General features: G+C 35.5%; 1 protein-coding gene across 14 annotated transcripts in view; it reads right to left on the reverse strand.

Moving 5' to 3' along the window:
• The window catches only part of AKAP9 (A-kinase anchoring protein 9), a 114,700-nt gene that overhangs the window by 62,426 nt on the left and 29,790 nt on the right, over window positions 1–22,484 (reverse strand). For all 14 annotated transcript variants that reach the window (XR_006740979.1, XM_045578447.1, XM_045578445.1 and 11 more), the window contains 6 exons: window positions 18,693–21,077; window positions 12,734–12,947; window positions 11,982–12,180; window positions 6,918–7,014; window positions 5,221–5,316; window positions 347–703 (listed from right to left, as the gene is read on the reverse strand). Coding sequence is in view for 13 of the 14 variants with exons in the window: in XM_045578447.1 (XP_045434403.1) it covers window positions 347–703; window positions 5,221–5,316; window positions 6,918–7,014; window positions 11,982–12,180; window positions 12,734–12,947; window positions 18,693–21,077 (3,348 nt within the window). In the remaining variant the exon portion in view is untranslated. The remainder of the gene's footprint in view (window positions 1–346; window positions 704–5,220; window positions 5,317–6,917; window positions 7,015–11,981; window positions 12,181–12,733; window positions 12,948–18,692; window positions 21,078–22,484) is intronic.

Here is a 22,484-nt window from a genome sequence, read left to right on the forward strand (position 1 = left end):
TCATACTTTCCTTTTCCATTAAGCGATATCACTGCTAATATTTGTATAGTGAAGAAAGTCACAGTTTTAGCTGAAACTGGTTTGGCTCAGTGGATAGAGGGTCAGCCTGCGAACTGAAAGGTCCCAGGTTTGATTCCGATCAAGGGCATGTACCTTGGTTGCGGGCACATCCCCAGTAGGGGGTGTGCAAGAGGCAGCTGATTGATGATTCTCTCTCATCAATGTTTCTAACTCTCTATCCCTCTCTCTTCCTCTCTGTAAAAAATCAATAAAAAAATCAATATTTTTTAAAAAAAGGAAAGTCACAGTTTTACGTAAGTTTTTATATTCAAGGAGGCATACTTACAGATTCTCTGGCTATAAATGTTTTATCTTTGGAGAATAGTTCTTCTGAAATAGTCAGTTCATGGTGCTTTGATTCAAGTATGTCATCAAGATGATCACTGTTTGATAACAGAACTTCCTTCGCATCTTCTCCTAACTCCTTACTAAGTGGTTTAAATTCTTCTTTACATTTCATGTCCATTGTCTCAAAAGTCTGAAAACCAAGCTGACCCTGAAGTAATTTCATTTCATTTAAATAATGTTGCTCTTGTTGACAAAGAGCATGTGCTTCTTTCGATGATGAAGTATTTTCTTTTTCTCCAGATATTCTAGATAGTTCAGTTTGTTGAGCAAATGCTACACTCATTGACACAATGACCTAACGAATAAAGTAAACAAAGAAGGATTATATTTCTAAATACCAGCAGAAATTACAAAGCAGGTACCACTCAAAATTACATGACTCTGGCGAGGAGGAAGGTAGTTTGGGGAGAGAAGGATTGAGGAAAAAAGAAAAAACAAACAAAATCAAAACGGGAACTCAAGGCATGGACAATGGTATGGGGATTGCACGGTGTGGAGGGTGAGGGTGAAGGTGGGAGAGGGCATAGAGGGGATAAATGGTGATGGAAAAAATAAAAAAATAAAATAGATTACAAAATAATAAAAAAAGAAAAGAAAAAATACATGGATTAGAAAAACGCCTGACCTCATAAAAGAAATCCTATGATAAAGTGATATGGAGATAAAGATTTTCTAGTTTACAATGAATCTAACGTAAAAGTATTTTTTATACTGCCTGCCTTTTTTAATTAAAAAAAAAAAAGTTTTCAAGTTCTTACAATGACAGCAATAAATGTCCAGTACAGAAATTAGAAAAAAGGAAATAAAAGCTCATATGTTTCTCTCTTCCAAGACAAATCACTAGCATTTTAGTAATACTTTTCTGACTCTCTCTTTCATTATCAATATGGATATGAATAGATATAAATATGCATTTTTCTTATAAAAAATGTCAAATTCTAATATTGTAATCTGTGTTTATAGCTTGACTATAGTAAATATATTTTCAAGTTAAAATACACTCTATAATTTTTAATGGGTTTAAAGTTTCAGATTATACAGATATATTATAAATTTATTCAATTTTCTATGTTGGACAGTTAGACTAATTTCAGTCTTACACTATTTTAAACACCACTGTGACAAAAATCTTTGTGCATATCCTTTCTTATTTCCCTAAAATAAATACCTAGAATGAAATAGTTGGTTTATGCTATTGTGTTATTTCTACTCCAACTATGATCCTAAATCCCTACAGCATAGGTACATAGAAATTCTGACCAGCAGCCTTGGCTCTGAGAAACCAAAGCCTCTGAGGACCAACTGCACCAATAACTTATTTCAAGGGACATTCCACAGAGAATTTGCATTGTGGGAAGTCTGGTTGCCACAGTCTGAGATAAAGCATGCCTGGACTTTGAAATCCATCTAATAGGGACCGAACTCAGAACAAAAGCTATACACAAACTGAAAGCGAAGTAATAGAAAAAAATATCCCATGCAAGTAGAAACAAGCAAGCAAACAAAAGGTGGGGTAGCAATATTTACATCAGACAAAACAGACTTCTAAACAAAGACCATAATACGAGACAAAGTAGGACATCATGTAAAATTAAAGGAATTGATCCAACAAGAGAATATAACCCTTGTAGACACATGTGTACTCAATATATAAAGAAAATCTTGGTGGGCATTAAGAGAGAGATTGACAACAATACAATCATTTTGAGGGATTTTAACATCCCAATGACATGAATGGATAGCTCTTACCGAAAGAAAATCAACAAAACAAACTGGACCAGATTAATGTTTGATATTTACAGAACATTTCATCCCAAAGCACCAGAATATACATTCAGAAAGAAGAACAAAGTTGGAAAAATTATGCTTCCTTATATCAAACTATATTACAATGCCACAGTAATAAAAACAGCATGTACTGGCATAAAAACACACATACAGATCAATGATACAGAATAGAGATTTCAGAAATAAACCCATGCCTTTATGCTCACTTACTATTTCAGTGTTTTTCAACCTTTTTTGGGCAAAGGCACACTTGTTTCATGAAAAAAATCACGAGGCACACCACCATTAGAAAATGTTAAAAAATTTAACTCTGTGCCTATATTGACTATATATAAAGTAATTCTCTTGAATAGGAATCAAATAAACACAAAGAAAGTATTTTATAATTACTTTATTATGAAATATTAAGTAAACAAAATAGTGAAAAATTATAAAATTCTTGTCTTGTCTGCACCTACGGCACACCAGGCAACACTAGTGTGCCGCGGAACAGCGGTTGAAAAACGCTGTACTATTTGATAAAGAAGGCAAGAACATACAATGGAGTAAAGGCAGTCTCTTCAAAAAACAGTTTTGGGAAAATTGGACAGATACATACAAAAAAAGTAAAACTTGACCATCAAATTACACAATACCCAAGAATAAACTCAAAATAGATTAGAGATTTACATTTAAGTAGCAAAATTACAAAAATCCTAGAAGAAAATGTAGACAGCAAAACCTCAGACATTTCTTAGCAATATTTTTGCCAATGTATCTCCTGAGGCAAGGGAAAAATAAACAAATGAAACTACATTAATGTAAAAAGCTTCTGCATAGCACAAGAAACCATCAACAAAATGAAAAGGTAACCCAATGAATCGAATAACATATTCAAAAATGATACATATGATAAAGGATTAACTTCCAAAATATATAAACAACTCGACACAAGTAAACAATCCAATTTAAAAAAGGGGCAAAGGACCTGAATAAACACTTCTCCAAAGAGGACATACAGTTGGCAAAGAGAGATATGCAAAGATGTTCAATGTCTGCTCTAACGGATTTGGCTCATTGGATAGAGTGTCTGCCTGTGGACTGAGGGTCCCAGTTTCGATTCTGGTCAAGGGCATGTACCTTGGCTGCAGGCACATCCCCAGTAGGGAGTGTGCAGGAGGCAGCTGATAGATGTTTCTCTCTCATTGATGTTTCTAACGCTCTATCCTTCTCCCTTCCTCTCTGTAAAAAATCAATTAAAAAGTATTTTTTAAAAAAGATGTTCAGTGTCACTAATCATCAGAGACACACAAATTAAAACCACAATGAGATATCACCTCACATCTGTACAATGGCTATCATCAATAAAACAACAAACAACAAGTGCTGGCAAAGATGTGGAGAAAAGGGGAACCTTCATGCACTGTTGGTGGGAATGCAGACTGGAGGAATCAAATAAAAAAATAATAATGGAGTATACATTAGGATTTGTCATCTCCACAGAGCATGGAGCAGCAGGAACTGGCTAGTGAATGACAACACTACCCTCTGGTGGCCAACCTAGGCTAGAATCCAAATAGTGCAGGCTCTCTGTTAGCAAGTAGCTTAGGGTTTCTATACAATGCAGAGTTTTCCCACTAATTCCCTAGAAACCATAATCAAGCAGTGAAAAGAATTCCCCAAAAAGCATTTGGGCCAGAAAGAAACATAATAGAAAAGTCCCATATTTTAGCGTTTGAATTTTTTTTTTTTTTTTTTTTTGTCTCCCAACTATGAGCTGTTTCTAAATAGTTTGGAGCTCACTAAAGAAGCTCAGGCTAGCCCTGACCAGTTTGGTTCAGTGGATAGAGCACTGGCCTGTGGACTCAAGGGTCCCAGGTTCGGTTCCAGACAAGGGCATGTACCTTGGTTAAGGGCACATCCCCAGAAGGAGGTGTGCAGGAGGCAGCTGATTGATGTTTCTCTCTCATCGATGTTTCTAACTCTCTATACCTCTCCCTTCCTCTTTGTAAAAAAATAAAAATAAAATATATATGCTCAGACTTTTAAGGGCATTCTATAATGTTGCTTTTAATAAACAGAATTTTAAGCCATTGCTATCTCTCTTACTGAGGGTTACTCTTAACCAAAAATACTTATGAAATTCTCTAAAAGGAATGAAAGTTTTTGCTTCTTTTACATTAAGTAAAAAGTCAGGTAGAGAAACCTACATTTTTCTAAAGAACTACATAATGAGAGCTATATAAAAGATGGTGCCTCACTTTTTAGTTTGACCTCCAGGAACTAAACATTCAGTTCAGATACAGAAGCAACTAAGTCCTAATGGCCCATATATTTCCTTGGGTCTTAACCTCTTCATTTAATTTATGTTTAACCTAATTCCCATGCATTTCCTGTATATCCTCCCCCCTGAAAAAAAAAATATATATTCCACTGGGATTGTTATATTGGAACAGTGATATATTGTAATAAATAAGAAAACAAACTCAGAATTCAACTGTTGCAATATAAAAACCTAATCAGGTATATGAATTTTTAAAGAGAATACAAAGATAAAATAAATGGAATCATAATGGTAGGCTAAGTAATATACTTGGTATTCAAGAGTTTAAGAGAATGGTTCTGGGTATAGCAGCTAAGAGTATCTATAGTCATTAACATCACAGTAATGTCTCTGGGAAAAGGTAAAGAAAGGCAATATATAAAAGACCAGCCACATTTTTTCTCATTTCCTACTACTTCTCCACCTGTAAGGAAGGCCAAACTCCTACTATTCACAAGGCAACAAATTTATAAAAACTTGTTTTGGTATTTTGAAAAGTTTCTGATTACTATTCCCCATCAAGAAAAGAATGCTTTTTCTCAAAGAAAACGTCACAGGATGTTCCACTTAAAGGCAACTGTGTATCTGAGATCTTAAAGACAAGCCATGTATGAAACTTAAAACAAAAAAATAAAGTGTTTTACCATCAATAAAACCTACATTTTTTGAAGACTCAAAGGAGTATAAACCACAATAATCTTCTGGACAAACTATACGCTTACCTTAGCTACTTCTTCTTCCAATCGTTCTTGGTACTGTTTTTCCAACAACTTAACCATATTTGTTTCTTGTTCCACTCCAAATCCACCACCTGAAAACTAAATTATGAAAATCTGACATATTTATTTACACTAATTACACATAACTTATTTATAAAGTTCTACCTTTCAAATATCTTCAAAAGGTCAGTATTTCTTAGAAAACTTCTTATAGGTTTTAATAAATAAATTTCAGTTTCATTCTTTTAATTAAAAACAGTATTTCTAGTGAATAATTGTAATGTATACTTCACTAAATAATTATACTTGCTACTGTGCACTTAACTAAGATGCAAAGTGAAAAAATATTTACATATTTATATTTAATAACATACAATTCTAGTGTGGGACAAAGATACTTTTAAAAAAAAATATATTTTATTGATTTTTTACAGAGAGGAAGGGAGAGGAATAGAGAGAGTTAGAAACATCGATGAGAGAGAGTCATCGATCAGCTGCCTCTTACACACCCCCTACTGGGGATATGCCCGCAACCAAGGTATATGCCCTTGACCGGAATCGAACCCGGGACCTTTCAGTCCGTAGACCGACACTCTTACCATTGAGCCAAACCGGTTTCAGCCAAAGATACTTCTTAAATATAATGAACAAGACTTGTTTATTTAATTTTAAGTAATGTTAACAGTGGCTAGCTTTGCTCATGAAATTATAAGCAAATTTCCTTCTTGGTACATATGAATAGTATCCAATTGCCTATAAATACAAATTATTTTTTTAAATAGAAAAAAAACCATTAATTTTTTAATGTAAATGTGTTCTCAGCATGAAAGTCTTTTTAAAAAATATATATTTTATTGATTTTTTTACAGTGAGGAAGGGAGAGGTATAGAGAGTTAGAAACATCAATAAGAGAGAAGCATCACTCTCCTACTAAGGATGTGCCCGCAACCAAGGTACATGCCCTTGACCGGAATCGAACCTGGGACCCTTCAGTCCCCAGGCCTACGCTCTATCCACTGAGCAAAACCAGGCAGGGCATGAAAGTATTTATTTACTAAATATCTGAATGTCATACAAAGAGATACTCCAAATGGAATGAATGTGAAAGAATATAAAAGGTAGCCAACATCTCTCCTTTGCATCCAGAATGAAAGAGATCAAGGATCTTTATTTTTTTGTGGGACTTAAGAACTAAAAATCTACTAACACCAGGGTTTTACAGTTATGATTCTCAAAAAAGTCGCCATAAATGGAGACCAGACAGAACACTGAGGAGAGGCAGAAGGTGGTTTACCTACATGACATATACTGGAAAAGATGAGGGCTTTTATATATAACATGGCCAGTGCTGAAGGAAGTCTCATCCACTGACCCAACTACCATCTTGGGTTCAGGAGATTCCTAAAATCTACTCTAGAGATGGTCTGGTCCAACTTCCCATGGCGATAAGAAAAGCTGTTGGCCAAGGCACTGGAACTAATTTGTTACACAGCCCATATAATACAAAATAAAACAAGTTTTAATCTAGGTAATATTCAGGGGGGGAAAAAACGTCTATTCTTCTGGGTATTTTATATAAGTATTATCCTCACATTTATGATTCTTACTTCTCAGCAACTATTTATTGGATAATTATTAAACCAGACAGAAATGACAGTAAGAAAAAAGATAACTACACATTACAGTTTAAAGATATATACCTCTGTTGTATCATCCATGTTCTGATTTAGACAATTTCCAGTTTGCATGGTTTTCCGTACATCAGATTCAGTAATTACGACTGAATCAATGGAGAAGCTAAATATAAATAAAAGAGAGGGAAATTGTTGTGAGTTTTACTTATAATCCAAATTTAAAGCATGCATTAATGTGTGTATTGGAGCAGTGGAAACAAAAATGATAGGTCAAGAGTTACAGATATTATATTTTAAACCATATTAGTTATTTATTTTCCATTTAAAAGCAAAATAACTGAAAGAGTATTTTAATATCACCAATGAATTTCATGTCATTTTATTTTATTTTCTAAATACGTTTTTATTGATTTTTAGGGAGATGAAGGGAGAGAAACATTGATTGGCTGCCTCCTGCATACCTCCTACTGGAGATGGAGCTTGCAACCCAGGCATGTACCCTGACTAGGAATTGAACAGGTAAAGCCAAGGATCAGAATAGTGCATATAAGAAGCACTGTTTCCTAATTGCTTCTTACATGCACTATTCTGATCCTTGGCTTCCGTCTTTTGTACCTTTTGGTACATGGGTTGACACTTAACCATTGAGAAACATTGATCAGGAACATGTCATTTTCTAAAGTCTACTACAAATGTATGACACAAAGCTATTTACAGGTACAGATATTTTAAAAATGTTATCTATAACATTATTGAGTAAAAAAGTTTATAAGATCTCATTTCTATTAAAAATTATTTATATGCACACACATCCACACCAAAAAAGAAGTCTGGAAGAATGCACATGAAAAGTAACAATGATTACCTCTAGTGGAACTGGGAGCAGTGACAATGAAGGGAAGATTCTTAATTTACAGAGTCACTTCTGAAATATTTTTATCTTTAATCTGTGTTGTATTTTGGTATTTTGTAAAAAAAAGTTCCTAAAATGCTTAACTTAGGTCATAAAAATAAGGTAAGATTAATATTTAGGAACTGTGGGTAAAAATTAACATTTTTAGCTAATATGATTTCTCACTCCCATTTTTGTGTGCACCCATGCCACCCTCTCCATTCCACCTTTCTCTTGACCTCCTCCTCCTTTCTTTCTCCCATTGTCTTCTTTCAGTTCGCCATCCCCAAAAAACAGGATACAAGTTGTCATTGTCCCATTTCATAACTTACATAACTAATCCCTACTGGTAGACATTTGATTGTTTCCAAATGTTCACTACTACAAATAATACTACAATATAGATCTTCATAAATATAATCTATGGATGTTTTTATATAATAAAATCATAATTGTCGGGCTTAATATTTAAATTTTTAATATAATGCCAGAGTACAAAATGTTATATTAATTTTGTTCCTGAAACAGTATTATTTAAGTATTTTCTCAAAACTTCAGCAACATGAAGTTCTAATAGTCTTAAAACTTTGTTAGAACACATGTGTCTTTATTTTTGAGATGACATGTCCTTTCAAATGCTATCGGCCAAGTAAGTATCTTCTGCTATGAATCACTTATTCATGTTCTATATTCATAGTCTATGTCCATGTGAAACAAATGGAAAAACTCATTTCCCTTGACTTTTTTTCCTGCCCTTTCCTGGTTCTCCTATGTTCCTCAATATTTGTCTCTGTTTCCTAATTGCTTCTTATATGCACTATTCTGACCCTTGGCTTCAATCTTTATTATTATTGTCATAGCCTAGAAAACCCTCCTGATTATTTATTGAGCCATTAATATACAAACTCCAAAAAAGTGCTACTAAGTTACCTTGACTTCATTCTGTAGTTTTATAGTGTTTGAAATTACTTATCCCAAATTTAAAAAAAATCTGGCTAACAGCGAATTCACTGCTCCCCTCTTATAGTTAAGGTCCCATTCCCCACCAGCCTGATTTATTTATTTATACTTATGCACCATTATTCTCCATATTCTTTAAGCCCAAACAACAAAATCAACTTTTCATTTTCTCCTCTGCTTTGCTCCCAACATTACTCCACCCCAATGTCTCATATCCATTCCTTGATTTCCTTTTCTCCTAGGGCCACTCCACTTTAGAAAAAGGTACAGGAAAGACAGTGAAAAACACCACAGAGATGGGTTTAAATTCTAGCACTTTGGCTGTATCACCATGCTTCACTCCCCAATCACTACTTTTAAAAAATTATTTTGTGAATAATTGTTTCAGTGATTGGATAGAAGTCCTATGTGGAAAAAGGCAGCTTTATATACATCTAAAGCTTCTTCCATGCTATCTAGCTAAGGCTCTTCCCTCACAATCTTAAGAGTGGTTATTATTATTATTATTATTGAGATGCTTAAATTATTTGCACCAAATAACAGAGGCAATAAAAAGTCAAATCAGAGGTGGTCAAATGCAGCTCTGTCTGACTCTTATGCCCATGGTCCTTCTAACCTCATACTATATCCTTTAGAGGCTTCTAGTATGACATAACCATTGTGGTAAATGAATGACTCAATTATTTCTCTTAAACTAGTTCATGTCTACCTTAGGAGAACACTACATTCTGTATTCAAAACGTGTTATACTTGTGTCCAAATGTATTCTTCAGTTACAAAAAATGACTTTGACTCATTACTGTTAGCAAGAGTGAGCATGGTGGTCAATAAATGTCTCTTTGGCAATGGGGTGAGGGAGGAAAGTAATGATTTTAGTTGAAAGGTATTCTCAATACATTTCCACTGAGTATAGACACTCTGAGAGAGGGTGGCAAGCTGGCAAAAGTTCAAATGCAGGAACAGCAAAGTAAGCCTATATTTTAGAAAGTTCCCCTTTTTTCATGCTTTGGAGAAAAAGCATCACTAATTAAAAGAAGGCTATTTGAAATATTATAGCTGGTTGTTAGAGAGTTTTTGCTATCTACCTATTTCCTTTCCCATCAGTGGTTTCCAAGTGGCAATCCATGGACTGCCTGTATCAGAATTACCTGGTTACAAATACAAGTGTCCAGGTTCCATCTCAAAGCTATTGAGTCTGTAATTTAAGTATTAAAAATAATATTGTTTCAATAATATAAATTCAAAATTTAAATTAAGTTTCTGAAGCATGATTAACTATGGGGACACCTGATCTCAAATAAAATGGAAGCTTTAAAAGGCTGTGCCAATGCTGGGTAAACAATTCCAAAGCCTACATGTAGGCCCTGAATCAAAGGAGAAACATACTGCTTCCAAGGAACTGTGGACATTCACTCTTTTGTCTCAAAAAAAACCCAAACAAACCTGTCTTGAGATTAGTGTCTATAAAGATATCAGTCCAAGGACAGCAGAGCCAAGCAGTTAGATGAAATATTTGAGGACTTTACAGAGCTAGTTATACACTACAATACACTTCCCAAATAAAGTTCATTCATTTAATAAATATTTACTGAACACCTACTGTGCATAGGGAATTGTTATAAGGTTTGGGATATATCAGTGATGTTAATAGACAAAAACCTCCACCTTTCTAACACTTCACAGGAGACAGTCAATAAGCAAAACAAACTACCCTCAAAATACACACACACTCTCTTTCGTTTTTAATTTTATATATATAATAAATGATATTAAGTAATATGGAAAAATGAAGCAGAAAAGTAGGACACAGGTTCTAAGGGATGATTTAAACCTAAATAGGGTGCTCAGAATTGGTCTCATTGAAACATGACATTTGAACAAAGACCCCATGGAGGTGAGTGTGTTGGGCATGCAAGCATCTGGAGAAAGATCACTTAGGTAAAAGGAACCCTTGCAGGACATTTGGTCCTGTTCAAAATGTCCACTGAAATGTTTGGTTCCCATGAAAAGGTCCTTGAAATTTGGTCCTATCAGAAACTACTATGAATATATTTGGTCCATGCCAAATGGACCTTGATATTTAATCCTGTTAAAAACCATCCATGGTTAGAAAATGTCCCTGGGTTCAAATGGCCCATAATGTTTACTTATATTTTTGGTTTACAGAATACATAAAAACACTCTCATGTTTTATTGGTTGAATAACTATGTGGTGACTGTATCGCCAATAACGATCCTTCTCACCTCAGTAGTCTAGCTGGGGATGGCATAGAGGTTAGGTAGAGGCGCTGGTGTTTGAGTCTTGCAGAAGAGTGGGATTTAAATATCAGACCTTTTGGTGTGGACCAAATGTCTTCATGGACATTTTAACAGGATCAAATGCCCACTAATGGAAGGAACAGAAATGAGAAGTCCCTAAAGCAGGAGCATATCCACGATTTGACAATCTCAAGTGCACTAGCTTGAGAACAGTAAATGACAGGCAAGTCAGTTGGAGATAAAGTCAGAGAAGTAATAGGGACTCATCATGCAGGCCCCCATAATAGCAGTGTAAGAACACAAGAGCTCTGGAATAACTTCATCTGTCTTAAATTTTAAAAGCAAAGTTCTGAAACTGTGTTGAGTTCAGACTCTGGGGAAGAGTTCAGGTAGAAGCTGGGAGATAGGCTGCTGCCACAATCCAGGTGAGACATGACGATGGCAGCGACCAGAGGAGTGGGGAGAAGTGGTCCAGTTTGGATGTATTTTGGAGGTATAGGTAACAGCATTTACTGATAAGTGAAAGTGAGCTCTGAGAGAAGAGGAGTCACCATAGATGGAGATGCTGTGGAAGAAGTATATTTTGAGGAGAGAATCCAGAATTTTATTTTGGACATGGTGAATCTGAGCATTAGACAATCAAGTGGGGAAAGTCCAGCCATGACTGGAATGATCGTATCTTAGAGTATTTGTGTATTCCTCAAAGTAATAAAGACTAGGCATACAATAAACAACAAGTACATGCACACTGCCTCATTTAATCCAGCAGATTAATAACAACCAGAACCCTTATAAAATATAGGTGTAAGTAAAATTCCTATAATAAAATGTGTGGTTTACATTAATATTACTTTACACATTTTAAGATAACTACTTCCTGTTCTTATTTCTTGATACTACTATATCCCATCTCTTTCAAATAACTTTGCTTAAGTTACTTTTCCCCCCTTAAAACAACCATCCTATGAATGTTACTAAGCTACAAATACTATTAATTGAAATTATAAGTAGATGGATACCTTGGCTGAACTGCGGACTCACTAACAGCTTGAAGCCTTTTCTGCAAACAATGGATCTCTGCCTCATGGTTTTCTTCAGTTTCTTTCAACTGTTGCTGCAAAGAGGATGTGAGTTTTTCTAATTCTTGGACTTGTCTTTCAAGTTGTTTAATTTTTTCAATATGTTGCAGGGTCGATAACTTGCTTTTATGACTGGCATCTAAGATAAACGTAAGAAAAGACATTTAATACATACTTCTTAGTGAAATACCACAATTACTTTTCTGTGTGTGCAGAGAATATTCATATATAAAGCTATTCCTGATCAAGCTCCTGCTAATAATCTGGACTTTATCCCTCACTATTTTTTCACACACCTTGCACTCTCAATTCTCCAATTTGGATGCGGTCTGTCACACTTGTAGGTTTAAATCTCAGGAGCCTGCCCTAAAATTCCAACCTCCCTACTCCTGCCCACTGCCTGACCCTACTCGTCCTCCAAGGAAGTACTAGACTTTCCTCTCTCCTACCATTCTTTCTATTCATTCTATTATAGAAATTGTCCTACTGTTTTCTAACAGTTTATATTGCTTTCCCACTGGATTTGACTTCCTTTGGGAACGTATTTCAGTAATTTTAGATTTCATAAGCACTTGATAAACAAATGAATCCAAGACTAAGATATACAATTACCTTCCTCTATGGGCTCTAAGACAAGAACAAAATCATTTATTTACTTCATAGTACTTACAATTTTGTCAAAAACCATTTACCTGTTTCCTGTGTTTTTATATTCTGTATCTCTAACTGGTGAATTTTCTGAAGTTCCTTGATTTTTTCTTCTTGAGCAAAAATAAGTTCCTCTTTAAGATTGCTAAGAGCTTTATCTTTTTCATTTTCCATGTATGCACGAACCTGATCCACATGAGTCGAATAAACCAGAGAGAGGCATATACGTTGAGCTTCCATTTGTAGCCTTAATTCATTCTTAAAAGTGAGTGTATATACGTTAGAAAATTTAAAAATAACAAATCAAGTAATTTAACTTCTGTTTTCTTGCATATACTGACCACAAAATGGAAAATACATAAAATTACATTTAAAAAATTCATGTAAGAAAAGTGAAGTCTAAATTTTCATTCTGCTGCATTGATCTACTTATCTTTTTCAAGGAAAGTGCCATAATGCTTTCATTAGCTAAAATTTATGATAAATTCTGATATTTGGTATAGTTACTATGGCATCATCTTTTATTTTTATTTAAAAATATTTTAAATGTAAAGAAATACAAATAAAAATGTAATAAACATCTATGTATTCACACCCCATATTAACAAATACTAATATTTTGTCTTTTTAAAACAGATTTCTCCTCTCTACACAGTTTTTTGGTTTAAAACAAAAATATAAGTAAAATTTAGCCTACAATATTCCCATTCCTCCTTCTCCAGAGACAATCATTATCACATTAGTTACAAGTCTAGTCCACTACGTATATTGTCACTTCTCAACATATCTGTAGACAATGTACTATATTTAGTGTTCTACGGAATTCACATAAATAGTGCAAAATGGTATTTGTTACAAAACACTCTCCTCATGCAATATCCTTCTGAGAATTATCCATGTAAATACAGGTTAACTTATTTTAACTGTAATGTAGTATATACGAATACACCATAATCTTCCCATTTCTTTTTTGGAGATAAACTGGATTTCTACTTTTTTATATTTCAAAAAATGTTGCAATAAATTCTTATACACATCCCTTGTAAAATGTGCCAGAGCTTTCTCAGACTTTAGTATGCACCAGATTCATCTGGAGTGCTTATTAAAACAGATAGCTAGGCCCTTCCTCCAGAATTTCTGTTTCTGGATATTGGGTGTGGGGCTCAAGAATTTGAGTTTTAACCAGTTTCCAAGTGATACTGAAGTCGCTGGTCAGGAACCACACTGAGAGCCACCTAGAAATATAGTATTTGGGTTGTAGCTAATGTACATTAACTGTATTAGATTTTACCAAAACATCCTACCTAATAAAAGAGTAATATGCAAATTGACCATACCTCCTCTATACCCACCAGACACTCAGAGTGAGTATGCAACTAAACCCAACCAAGATGGCTACAGCTACAGAGAGCAGGAGGGAAGCTTGGGTTTCCCAGGCAACAGAGGAAGTCAAGCTTTCCACCTGCCCTTGCCGGCCCAGGCCTCCACTCAAGGCTACAAAGTTTCAATTATAGAAGGTAAACAAATCCAAACAGAAATGGTGGCAGCCAGAGAGCTGGAAAGAGCAGCCCCTGGCAATGGAAGAAGCAAAGCTTTTCCACACACCCTGGCCAGCCTAGGCCTCCACTCCAGGTTACAAAGTTTCAATTATAGAAGATATATACCAACAGAAATGGCTGCCGGCCACAGGAGCGAGCAGGTTTGGCTCTGCTCTAAGCTACAACGTTTCAATTGTAGCCTAGAGCAGAAAGTAAATTAATTCCAGATACCAGGGCCTCCGCTTGGGTCACCAGGAGGCATGGCTGGCCTGCAAACCACCAAAGGCCCTTCGCCCAAAGGGAACCCCACCCTCATCCAGGACATTCTTCAGGGCAAATCACCTGGCCCCCACCCATGCACCAGGCCTCTATCCTATCTAATAAAAGAGTAATATGCAGATTGACCATCACTCCAACACACAAGATGGCTGCCCCCATGTGGTCAAAGATCCTGCCCCTATGTGGACAAAAGATGGCCACAAGATGGTCATCAGGGGAGGGCAGTTGGGAGGCACCAGGCCTGCAAGGAAGGGCAGTTGGAGGCGATCAACTCTACAGGGGAGGGCAGTTAGAGGTGACGAGGCCGGCAGAGGAGGGAAGTTGGGGGGAAACAGGCTGGCAGGGGAGCAGCTAGACATCAATCAGATTGGAATGGGAGTGGTTAAGAGGGTGATCAGGCTGGCAGGCAGAAGCTGTTAGAGGCAATCAGGAAGGAAGGCAGACAAGCAGTTAGGAGCCAGCAGTTCTGGATTGTGAGAGGGATCCCAGATTGGAGAGGGTGCAGGCTGGGCTGAAGGACACCCCCACCCCAACCCCGTGCACAAATTTCGTGCACCGTGTCTCTAGTTTTATATATAATTATACCAATGTATATTGGCATTACCAGTGTATGAGTCCTCATTGCTCCCATTGCTTCACTACACTTTTTACTGAGACTTATTTTGCAATCTGATGGGTAGAAAATGCTGGGTTTTTTTGTTTTGTTTGTTTTTTAATAAATCCATCTTTGTTTGTTTGTTTTACACATTTAAAATATATGTATTTATTGATTTCAGAGAGAAAAGGAGAGGGAGAGAGAGAGATAGAAACATCGATGATGAGAATCATTGATCGGCTGCACCCTGCATGCCCCCCACTGGAGATCAAGCCCACAACCCAGTACCCTTCAGTCCACTGATCCAGACCAGCTAGTGCTAGAAAATGCTGTTTTGTTTTGTTTTTTGTTATATCAATTTATAAAGTTAAAAATATCCTTTCATGTTTATTAGCCATTTTGGTTTCCTATTCTGAGACAAATGTCTGTACATATCTTTTGTTCAATTTTATAATTTTAATCCTCTTCTTACATTAGTATTCTTTACACCTTCTTGAGATTAACCTCCCCCCTTTTTTACTATATGTGGCAAATATGTAATCCCAGTCTTTCAACTTGTTTTGTAGTATTTGTAAAATACTTTAATCAATCTGGAGTTACTGTATTCTAAAGGGAAAGGATCTAATTCCCTAATTTCCCACCCCAAATATCAAAAGGATATTTGCAAAAAAGCATAAAATAATATTATCAATAATCTATATCAATTTGAAAACATAATCTAACATGAAAGTTTATGCTGTTTCACTGTTGGTTCTTGATAAACTGGCTTTGTTTTGTTTATTCTTTCTTTTATTCACTCATTTAAAAAATCTTAACTGCCTATCTTATGTCGGACATCATTCTAGTCCCTAGAAATACAGCAAGAGTTCTTGCTTTCAAAGAGCTGATATTCTAGTTGTTCCTCTTATAGTTTCTAAATGCCAATATTTTTTTCAATTCTAATTATTACCTTCAATTTTACACATATACATTTCAATCCATGTTATCCCCAAGCATCAATAATCAATCATATCAGTAGCATTTCTGCCACTCCTCCCTCTTCCTTGAATCCTGACATTGATGAGACTTCTGTGATATTATTTTCCTCCTGCTCAAACTTCCTAATTATATTCATATGGGATTATACTTCAAAATTATGTTACCTTTAATTATAAAAAAAATCTTAACACCCACATTTATTTTGGTTTCAGTGAGAGATATCTGATCTATTTACTAAGTGTATTTAGTCCCAAGAGTAGTAATTGGTGTGGCCTTAGCATTATTTCTAAGCATATTTCGATTCCTCTTAGGTGTCACTGTTGTGTAAATTATGCTCAGTTTCTTCTGTGAGCTTCCTTCCATACACACATATTCCCTCTCCTCCCTACCAAGCAGGGCGTTTGTCTTGGTAGTGGTGAGTGGGCAGGGACAATTTATAGGCTTGCCTTTCTTCACTTTCTGTAAGTTAATGTCATCTTTAGTAGAGGAAATAAAATTTCTATTGAAAAAAACATGACCATTTTATTATCTTCAAATTTAGGTCCTCTTCTAATAATGCTTTGTAAATAATTTCTGGTATTTTAGGATTAATTAGTCCTAGCTGGTTTGGCTCAGTGTACAGAGTGTCGGTCTGTGGACTCAAAGGTCCCAGGTTCAATTCTGGTCAAGGGCACATGCCTGGGTTGTGGGCTCAGTCCCCAGTGGGGGGCATGCAGGAGGCAGCCAATCAATGTTTCTCTCCCATCATTGATATTTCTATCTCCCTTTTTCTCTGAAATCAATAAAAATATATTTTTAAAAAATTAAATTAAAATCATTTTAATGTTTTAAAAATAATTTCAGATATTTAGCAATCATTAATAATTATGCAATTTGAATTTTGTAATTATTTAAGTTAGGGGTGTCGAACTCAATCAGAGAAGGGGCCAAAATCTAAAATCCAGCCTAAATCGCGGGCCGAATGGTTTACTGAACAGTCATAAACTGTCATTGTGATGGAAACGCAGCGGAGTGCAGTGATGACAGCGCGGTGCGGGCCACATTGCAAGGCCTGGCGGGACGGATTTGGCCCGCGGGCCTTGTGTTTGACACATGTGATTTAAGTTATTAAAATGGAAACTATCTTCACATATGATATATTATGTATCTGAATATATTAAACTAATAAAGAGAAAACTTTCCAGTGGTTTCTTATTGTATCCTATATAATAAAATCCTAATATGCAAATCGACCAAATGGTGGAAAGACCAGCCGCTATGACAAGCACTGACCACCAGGGGGCAGACACTCCATGCAGAAACTTCCCCCAGCCTGCAGGCCCCAGGCCAGCCAAGGTGGGTGCCAGCAGGGGCGGGGTAGGGGGTAGGCAATTGCCCTGCCAGTCACCCCGCAGATTGGCCCTGATTGCTGGCCAGGCCTAGGGACCCTGCCTATGCACGAATTTTGTGCATCAGGCCTCTAGTATAAAATAAAATCTCAACATCTTACAAAGGCTATAAGGCTCCCCAAGATCTGGCCTCTTACTTCTTCAAACTCTTCTTCCACTCTTCCTCTCTCAAAATCAACTAACACACTTTCATTCTGCAACTCAAATCCATCTATATCTTCACAATTGCTCTGATTTCCTTGTTGTAGGCTCTTCCCTTTCATTCAGATCTCAGTTCAAATGTCACTTCCTCCAAGAAACCTTTCCTGACCACTCTATTTAATGCTACCCCCACATCACTACCCTTCATTCTCTATCACCTTAACTGTTTTTTTTCTTCCTAGGACTTACCACTATTTCTAACTACTCTACTTGTTTCCTTGTATACTGCCTGCCTCCTTCACCAGAATTTATGTGCTCTTTGAGATCTGGAATCATCTTTCTCTTGTTTGCCATTATACACCTATACCTGGCAAGAGATTCAGTAAATACTTGTTACATAAATGAAGAAACACAAAGACTGAGTTAATATCATTACATAAGACACCCAGTGGAATTTTCCTGTTATTTCTAATATTTTATCTAGCAAATATAAATTGTTGGGAGTGATCTATTATTACTTATACATGCATTCTTTAACTCTATTTAGAATTAATACTTTATCCCCTTTCAGGTATAATGATACTCAGAGAAAACTCTAGGGTTTAAATTGAGATTTTTTTCAGGGAAATATAGTTTCATAACTACTGAACAACTATATAGAGTACTTTAAATTTAAGAGTGAATTTTCAGTTGTGGAACCTTGAAAACACCAGTATGAATTAAAATTCTGAAACTGATCTTTGAGACTGTAACAAAATAGTAAAAAAATAATTTTTGTAAAGTTTATATTCTGAACATAGTTATTTAAACTCTTGCCTTTTCAAAGAAAATGTGAAAGCATTATTTTTTTTATTTGTTGAGCAGAATGTACAACACAGATGAACTGAAAGAAAGTCAACAATGTTTAAGAAAAAACAGGTAAGAGAAATAATAAATGACAGGCCCAAATAAAAAGTATATTATAGGGTTCACTTTCATTCTCCTATAAGGAGGTTAATTTATTTTAGAAAAATAAAAACTTTTTTTTTTAGTATGAAGCATACATTAGCAATGTGCTTTAGCATATATAAATAAGTAAACATACCTGTTCTGATTTAAGTACACCAAGTTCCTGCTGAAGTTTATCATTGTCACTTGGTTCAGTTATCCCAGGTGATACTTCATTTGTCACAGATGGCAAGTGATCCCAACACAACTGTTCTTGTTTGCTTTCTTTCCCAATAGTCATATTTTCAAAAGTTATTTTCTCATCCTCCACTATTTTTGATGCACCAAAATCTTTACTTATTTTAGAAACTGATCCTCCAGATTCCCTGCTTGTCATAGTCACAATTCCATCGTTTAAAGAATGTAACTGAACATCACATCCACTTACATCTTCTGTCCTATTATGGTTAATTATGACTTCTAGCTCTTTACATCTCAATAAAACTTGCTCTTTCTCTTGTTTTAAAGATTTAACTTCTTCACTTAGAAAACAAATTTCGCCATGTTTCTGTTTTAATTGTTCAGAGAGGTCAGTCAGTCTTTCTGACAGTTCTAATTTTTCTCGCTTGGTTACCTCAAGTTTTTCCATAAGTTCTGTTGTATCCTTTTCAACCACCTCACCAATTTCCAATGATTCTGCTATAAAAGTTTTGTTGTCATCAAACATTGAACTTTTTATTTTTGCTGTAGCTGGACTTATTCTTTGCAAATGATGAAGTTCTTCACTAAGTGCTTCAAGCTTACTTCTATACTCTACCTCTTGTTTATTTTTACTATCTTCTAAATCATTTTTTGCCTTGAGAAGGCAAGCATAATCCTCTTGTAACTCTTGATAGTTAACTTCAAAATTTTTTTCAGCAAATGAAAAAGTGTTTCTTTGCTTCTCAATCTCTTCATTTAGCTGAGTACATTGTTTTTTGAGGTCTTCATTTTCCTCAGTGAGCATTTCTATTTCTGTTTGCCAGCTACCATCTTTGGATTTGGACTTAATGGACTCCATGCAAACTAATCTTTCTTCTTGGTTAACAGGAGTATGTATTTTCAACATGTCTTCAAGAGCTTTTTTTTCATCTTTAAGAATACTATTCTCTGCTTCAAGTTGCACAAATTTTTCTTGAAGGTCATCCTCCTTTTCCTTCATTTGTTTCTCCAATAATTCAGTTTTAAGTTGCAATTCTTGAACTTCTTGTTCAAGTGTACCCTTTTCCTTTTCTTCTTGTCTGAGTATTTCAATTTCTTTTTGAAGTTCACTGATTTGAAGAGCCATTTCTTCTGATTTTGAATTCACAAGGGACTGCTGTAAATCTTTTAGCTTTGAAATTTCCAAAATTAATTGATTCTGCTTAGTTATCAAATTGTCTCTTTCAAACTGTATGTTTTCTATCTTTTGACTCATTTCATTCTGTAAGCCATCTATCTGCTGTTTATAGTGAATGCCTAAATTATCTTTAAGTTTTTCAATATTTATTCGATGCTCAATTTCTAAATCTTCCTTTAGTTTGGAAAGTTCTTCTTCATGACTAAACAGAAGCTGTGTTCTCAGTCTCTCTAATTCAGCTTCTTGTGATTCCGCCATTCTATCTAACACAGCATTCTTTTCTCTTTCCAACATTTCAAGTTTTATCTTATAATTTGTAACTTCTGCTTCATGTTTTAATTCTAATTCCTTCCTGGATTCGGAGGCAGATACAATCTCAGCTTTCAAATCCTCCACTGTACTAAGGGACTTATGTGCTTCATTTAGTTTACTTTCCTGTTCAGCTATTGTCTGTCTAGCTCTCTGAATTTGGTCTCTTGAAAAACTCAATTCTTCAAAAAGGTCTTCAAGCTGTCTTTGTAGAGTAGACTTTTCTCCTAAAATTATTCCTAGTTCTTCCTTGAGTTTTTCTTTTTGAGAGTTAGTATCTTGCAATTTTATATTCAGTTCATTTATTGCCATATTCATTAACTTTACTTGATCTTCATTAACTGTAATATTTGGACATGATCTAAAAGCATTATCCATCTCTCCCTTATGTTGTGCTTTAAGTTCATCTATCTGTGATATGTGTTGTTTTATTAACTCTTGTTTCATCTGTACTATCTGCTGTCCATACATCTCATCCAGCTCTGCCCGGAGTTGTTCTAACTTTCTTTGTGTTTCTTGTTCCATTCTTTGCATGATATCAGTTTCAAATTGGCTCTCTTTATGGTTTTTCTTCTGAAGTTCTTCAACTGTCCCCATTAATTGTTTTATTTCCTCAGAACACTGTCTTTCCTTTTGCTTGGAATTAGTCAGCTCTAAATTCATATTTTTTAACTCTTGGTTCTTTTGTACAACCTGTTCTTGTAATTCTTCCAGTAATCTGTCAGCAGCTGCGACTTTATCCTTTAGCTCAGAAGTTTTTCTTTCTTCTTTAATTATTTTTGTATTTAATTCTTCAATGATTGCTTCCTTTTCTTGAACTTCTTTATTTGAACTTTCTACTCTTTTATCTTGTTCCTTTAAAAAGAAAAAAAAAGAAAATTTAAAAATGATATTTTTAGTTCCTAGGAACTTATGTCACTTAACCTCAAAAAGTAAGATTTTTACATAATCATATAATCATATAAAAAGTGACTGCTGTCCCTCAATTTTCTCAAGCCAGTGAGAAAATTTATAGCTCTAGAAGAAAGTCTTAAAAATCAAGGTTCCTCCCGTGTATTCTAGTGACCTGAAGGTATTTGATGGGCAAGTGCCTTAACTTCATTCCTGGGGCTAAGTAAATTAGAAATTTAGGGATATGCAGCACCTAAGTGATTGAACCTCAAGCAACATGCAAGACAACCCTACCATGTATGACATATCAACTTGGTCCTAGAATTCTGGTTTTAATAGAAATTTGAAAGTGGGACAGATACTTTTTCCTGGTTTGGTATTCTATTTTAGAATTGTAGGTAAGCCTAAACCCAGAACACTTGCCAAAGCTGTGATTATCATTAAGCACAATCATTCACAGGAGTCTGATACCAAAATAAGTCAAGCAGGAGCCATGGAGCTGAAGTTTTCCCTCTGTTAGTTAGTTGCCTATGTAGTTAAGGGTTGTAGACTCAAGAACAAAGAAAAAAGTAAAATCCAAAGAATGGAACAGACTATAAGTAGGTAAATTAAATCACCTTAAGGAGACAAGAGTCCCAGTCCAAGGGGATTTACTAGTAAAGGCACCTCGAATGAATATATTAACATATATAAAGCAAGAATGTCAAAGCCCAGACAAAGAAAAGCCTCAGAAGGAATTGTTGGCAGAGCCCATTCCTGTATAGTCAGTCTAGGGAAGAGAACAAAGGTGCCAGGAGACTGAGAATTCTGATCCTTCTGGGAAACCACATTCCAAATGTAGAAGGAAATGTAGGGGGTTGCAGCAAACAGAATTTAAGAATTCCAGTCCAGAGGCATGACCATTCCTACTTTGAGATGAATACATCAGGTTCTCACAGCCTAATGCCCTGAATATTCGATTCCTATAACATTCCTTGATCTCATGCTCACTGAACAACTTTCTTTTATTATTATTTGGCTCTTCAAAAGTAAACCCAAAGGAACTTGAAGTATACAGGTCTTTGGGAAAATTATTTTTCATTATAAAGTAATAATCTTATATGTAAGCCCTGGCCTGTGTTGCTCAGTGATTAGAGTGTCACCCCATGCACCAAGGGGTCGCAGATTCCATTCCTGTACCTGGGTGGCAGGTTTGATCCTGGGCCCTGGTGGGGGCACGTGCATGTATCTCTCTCAGTGTTTTTTTTCTCTCTCTCTCTCCTCAACTCCTTCCACTCTATCTAAAAATCAATGGGGAAAAAAAATCCTTTGGTGAGGATTAACACTACATAAATACTGCCTTCTCCCCGCCCCCCCCCAAATAAAATAAAA

This window comes from Pipistrellus kuhlii, unplaced genomic scaffold (genome assembly GCF_014108245.1).
Source record: "Pipistrellus kuhlii isolate mPipKuh1 unplaced genomic scaffold, mPipKuh1.p scaffold_m20_p_10, whole genome shotgun sequence".
Lineage (NCBI taxonomy): Eukaryota > Metazoa > Chordata > Mammalia > Chiroptera > Vespertilionidae > Pipistrellus > Pipistrellus kuhlii.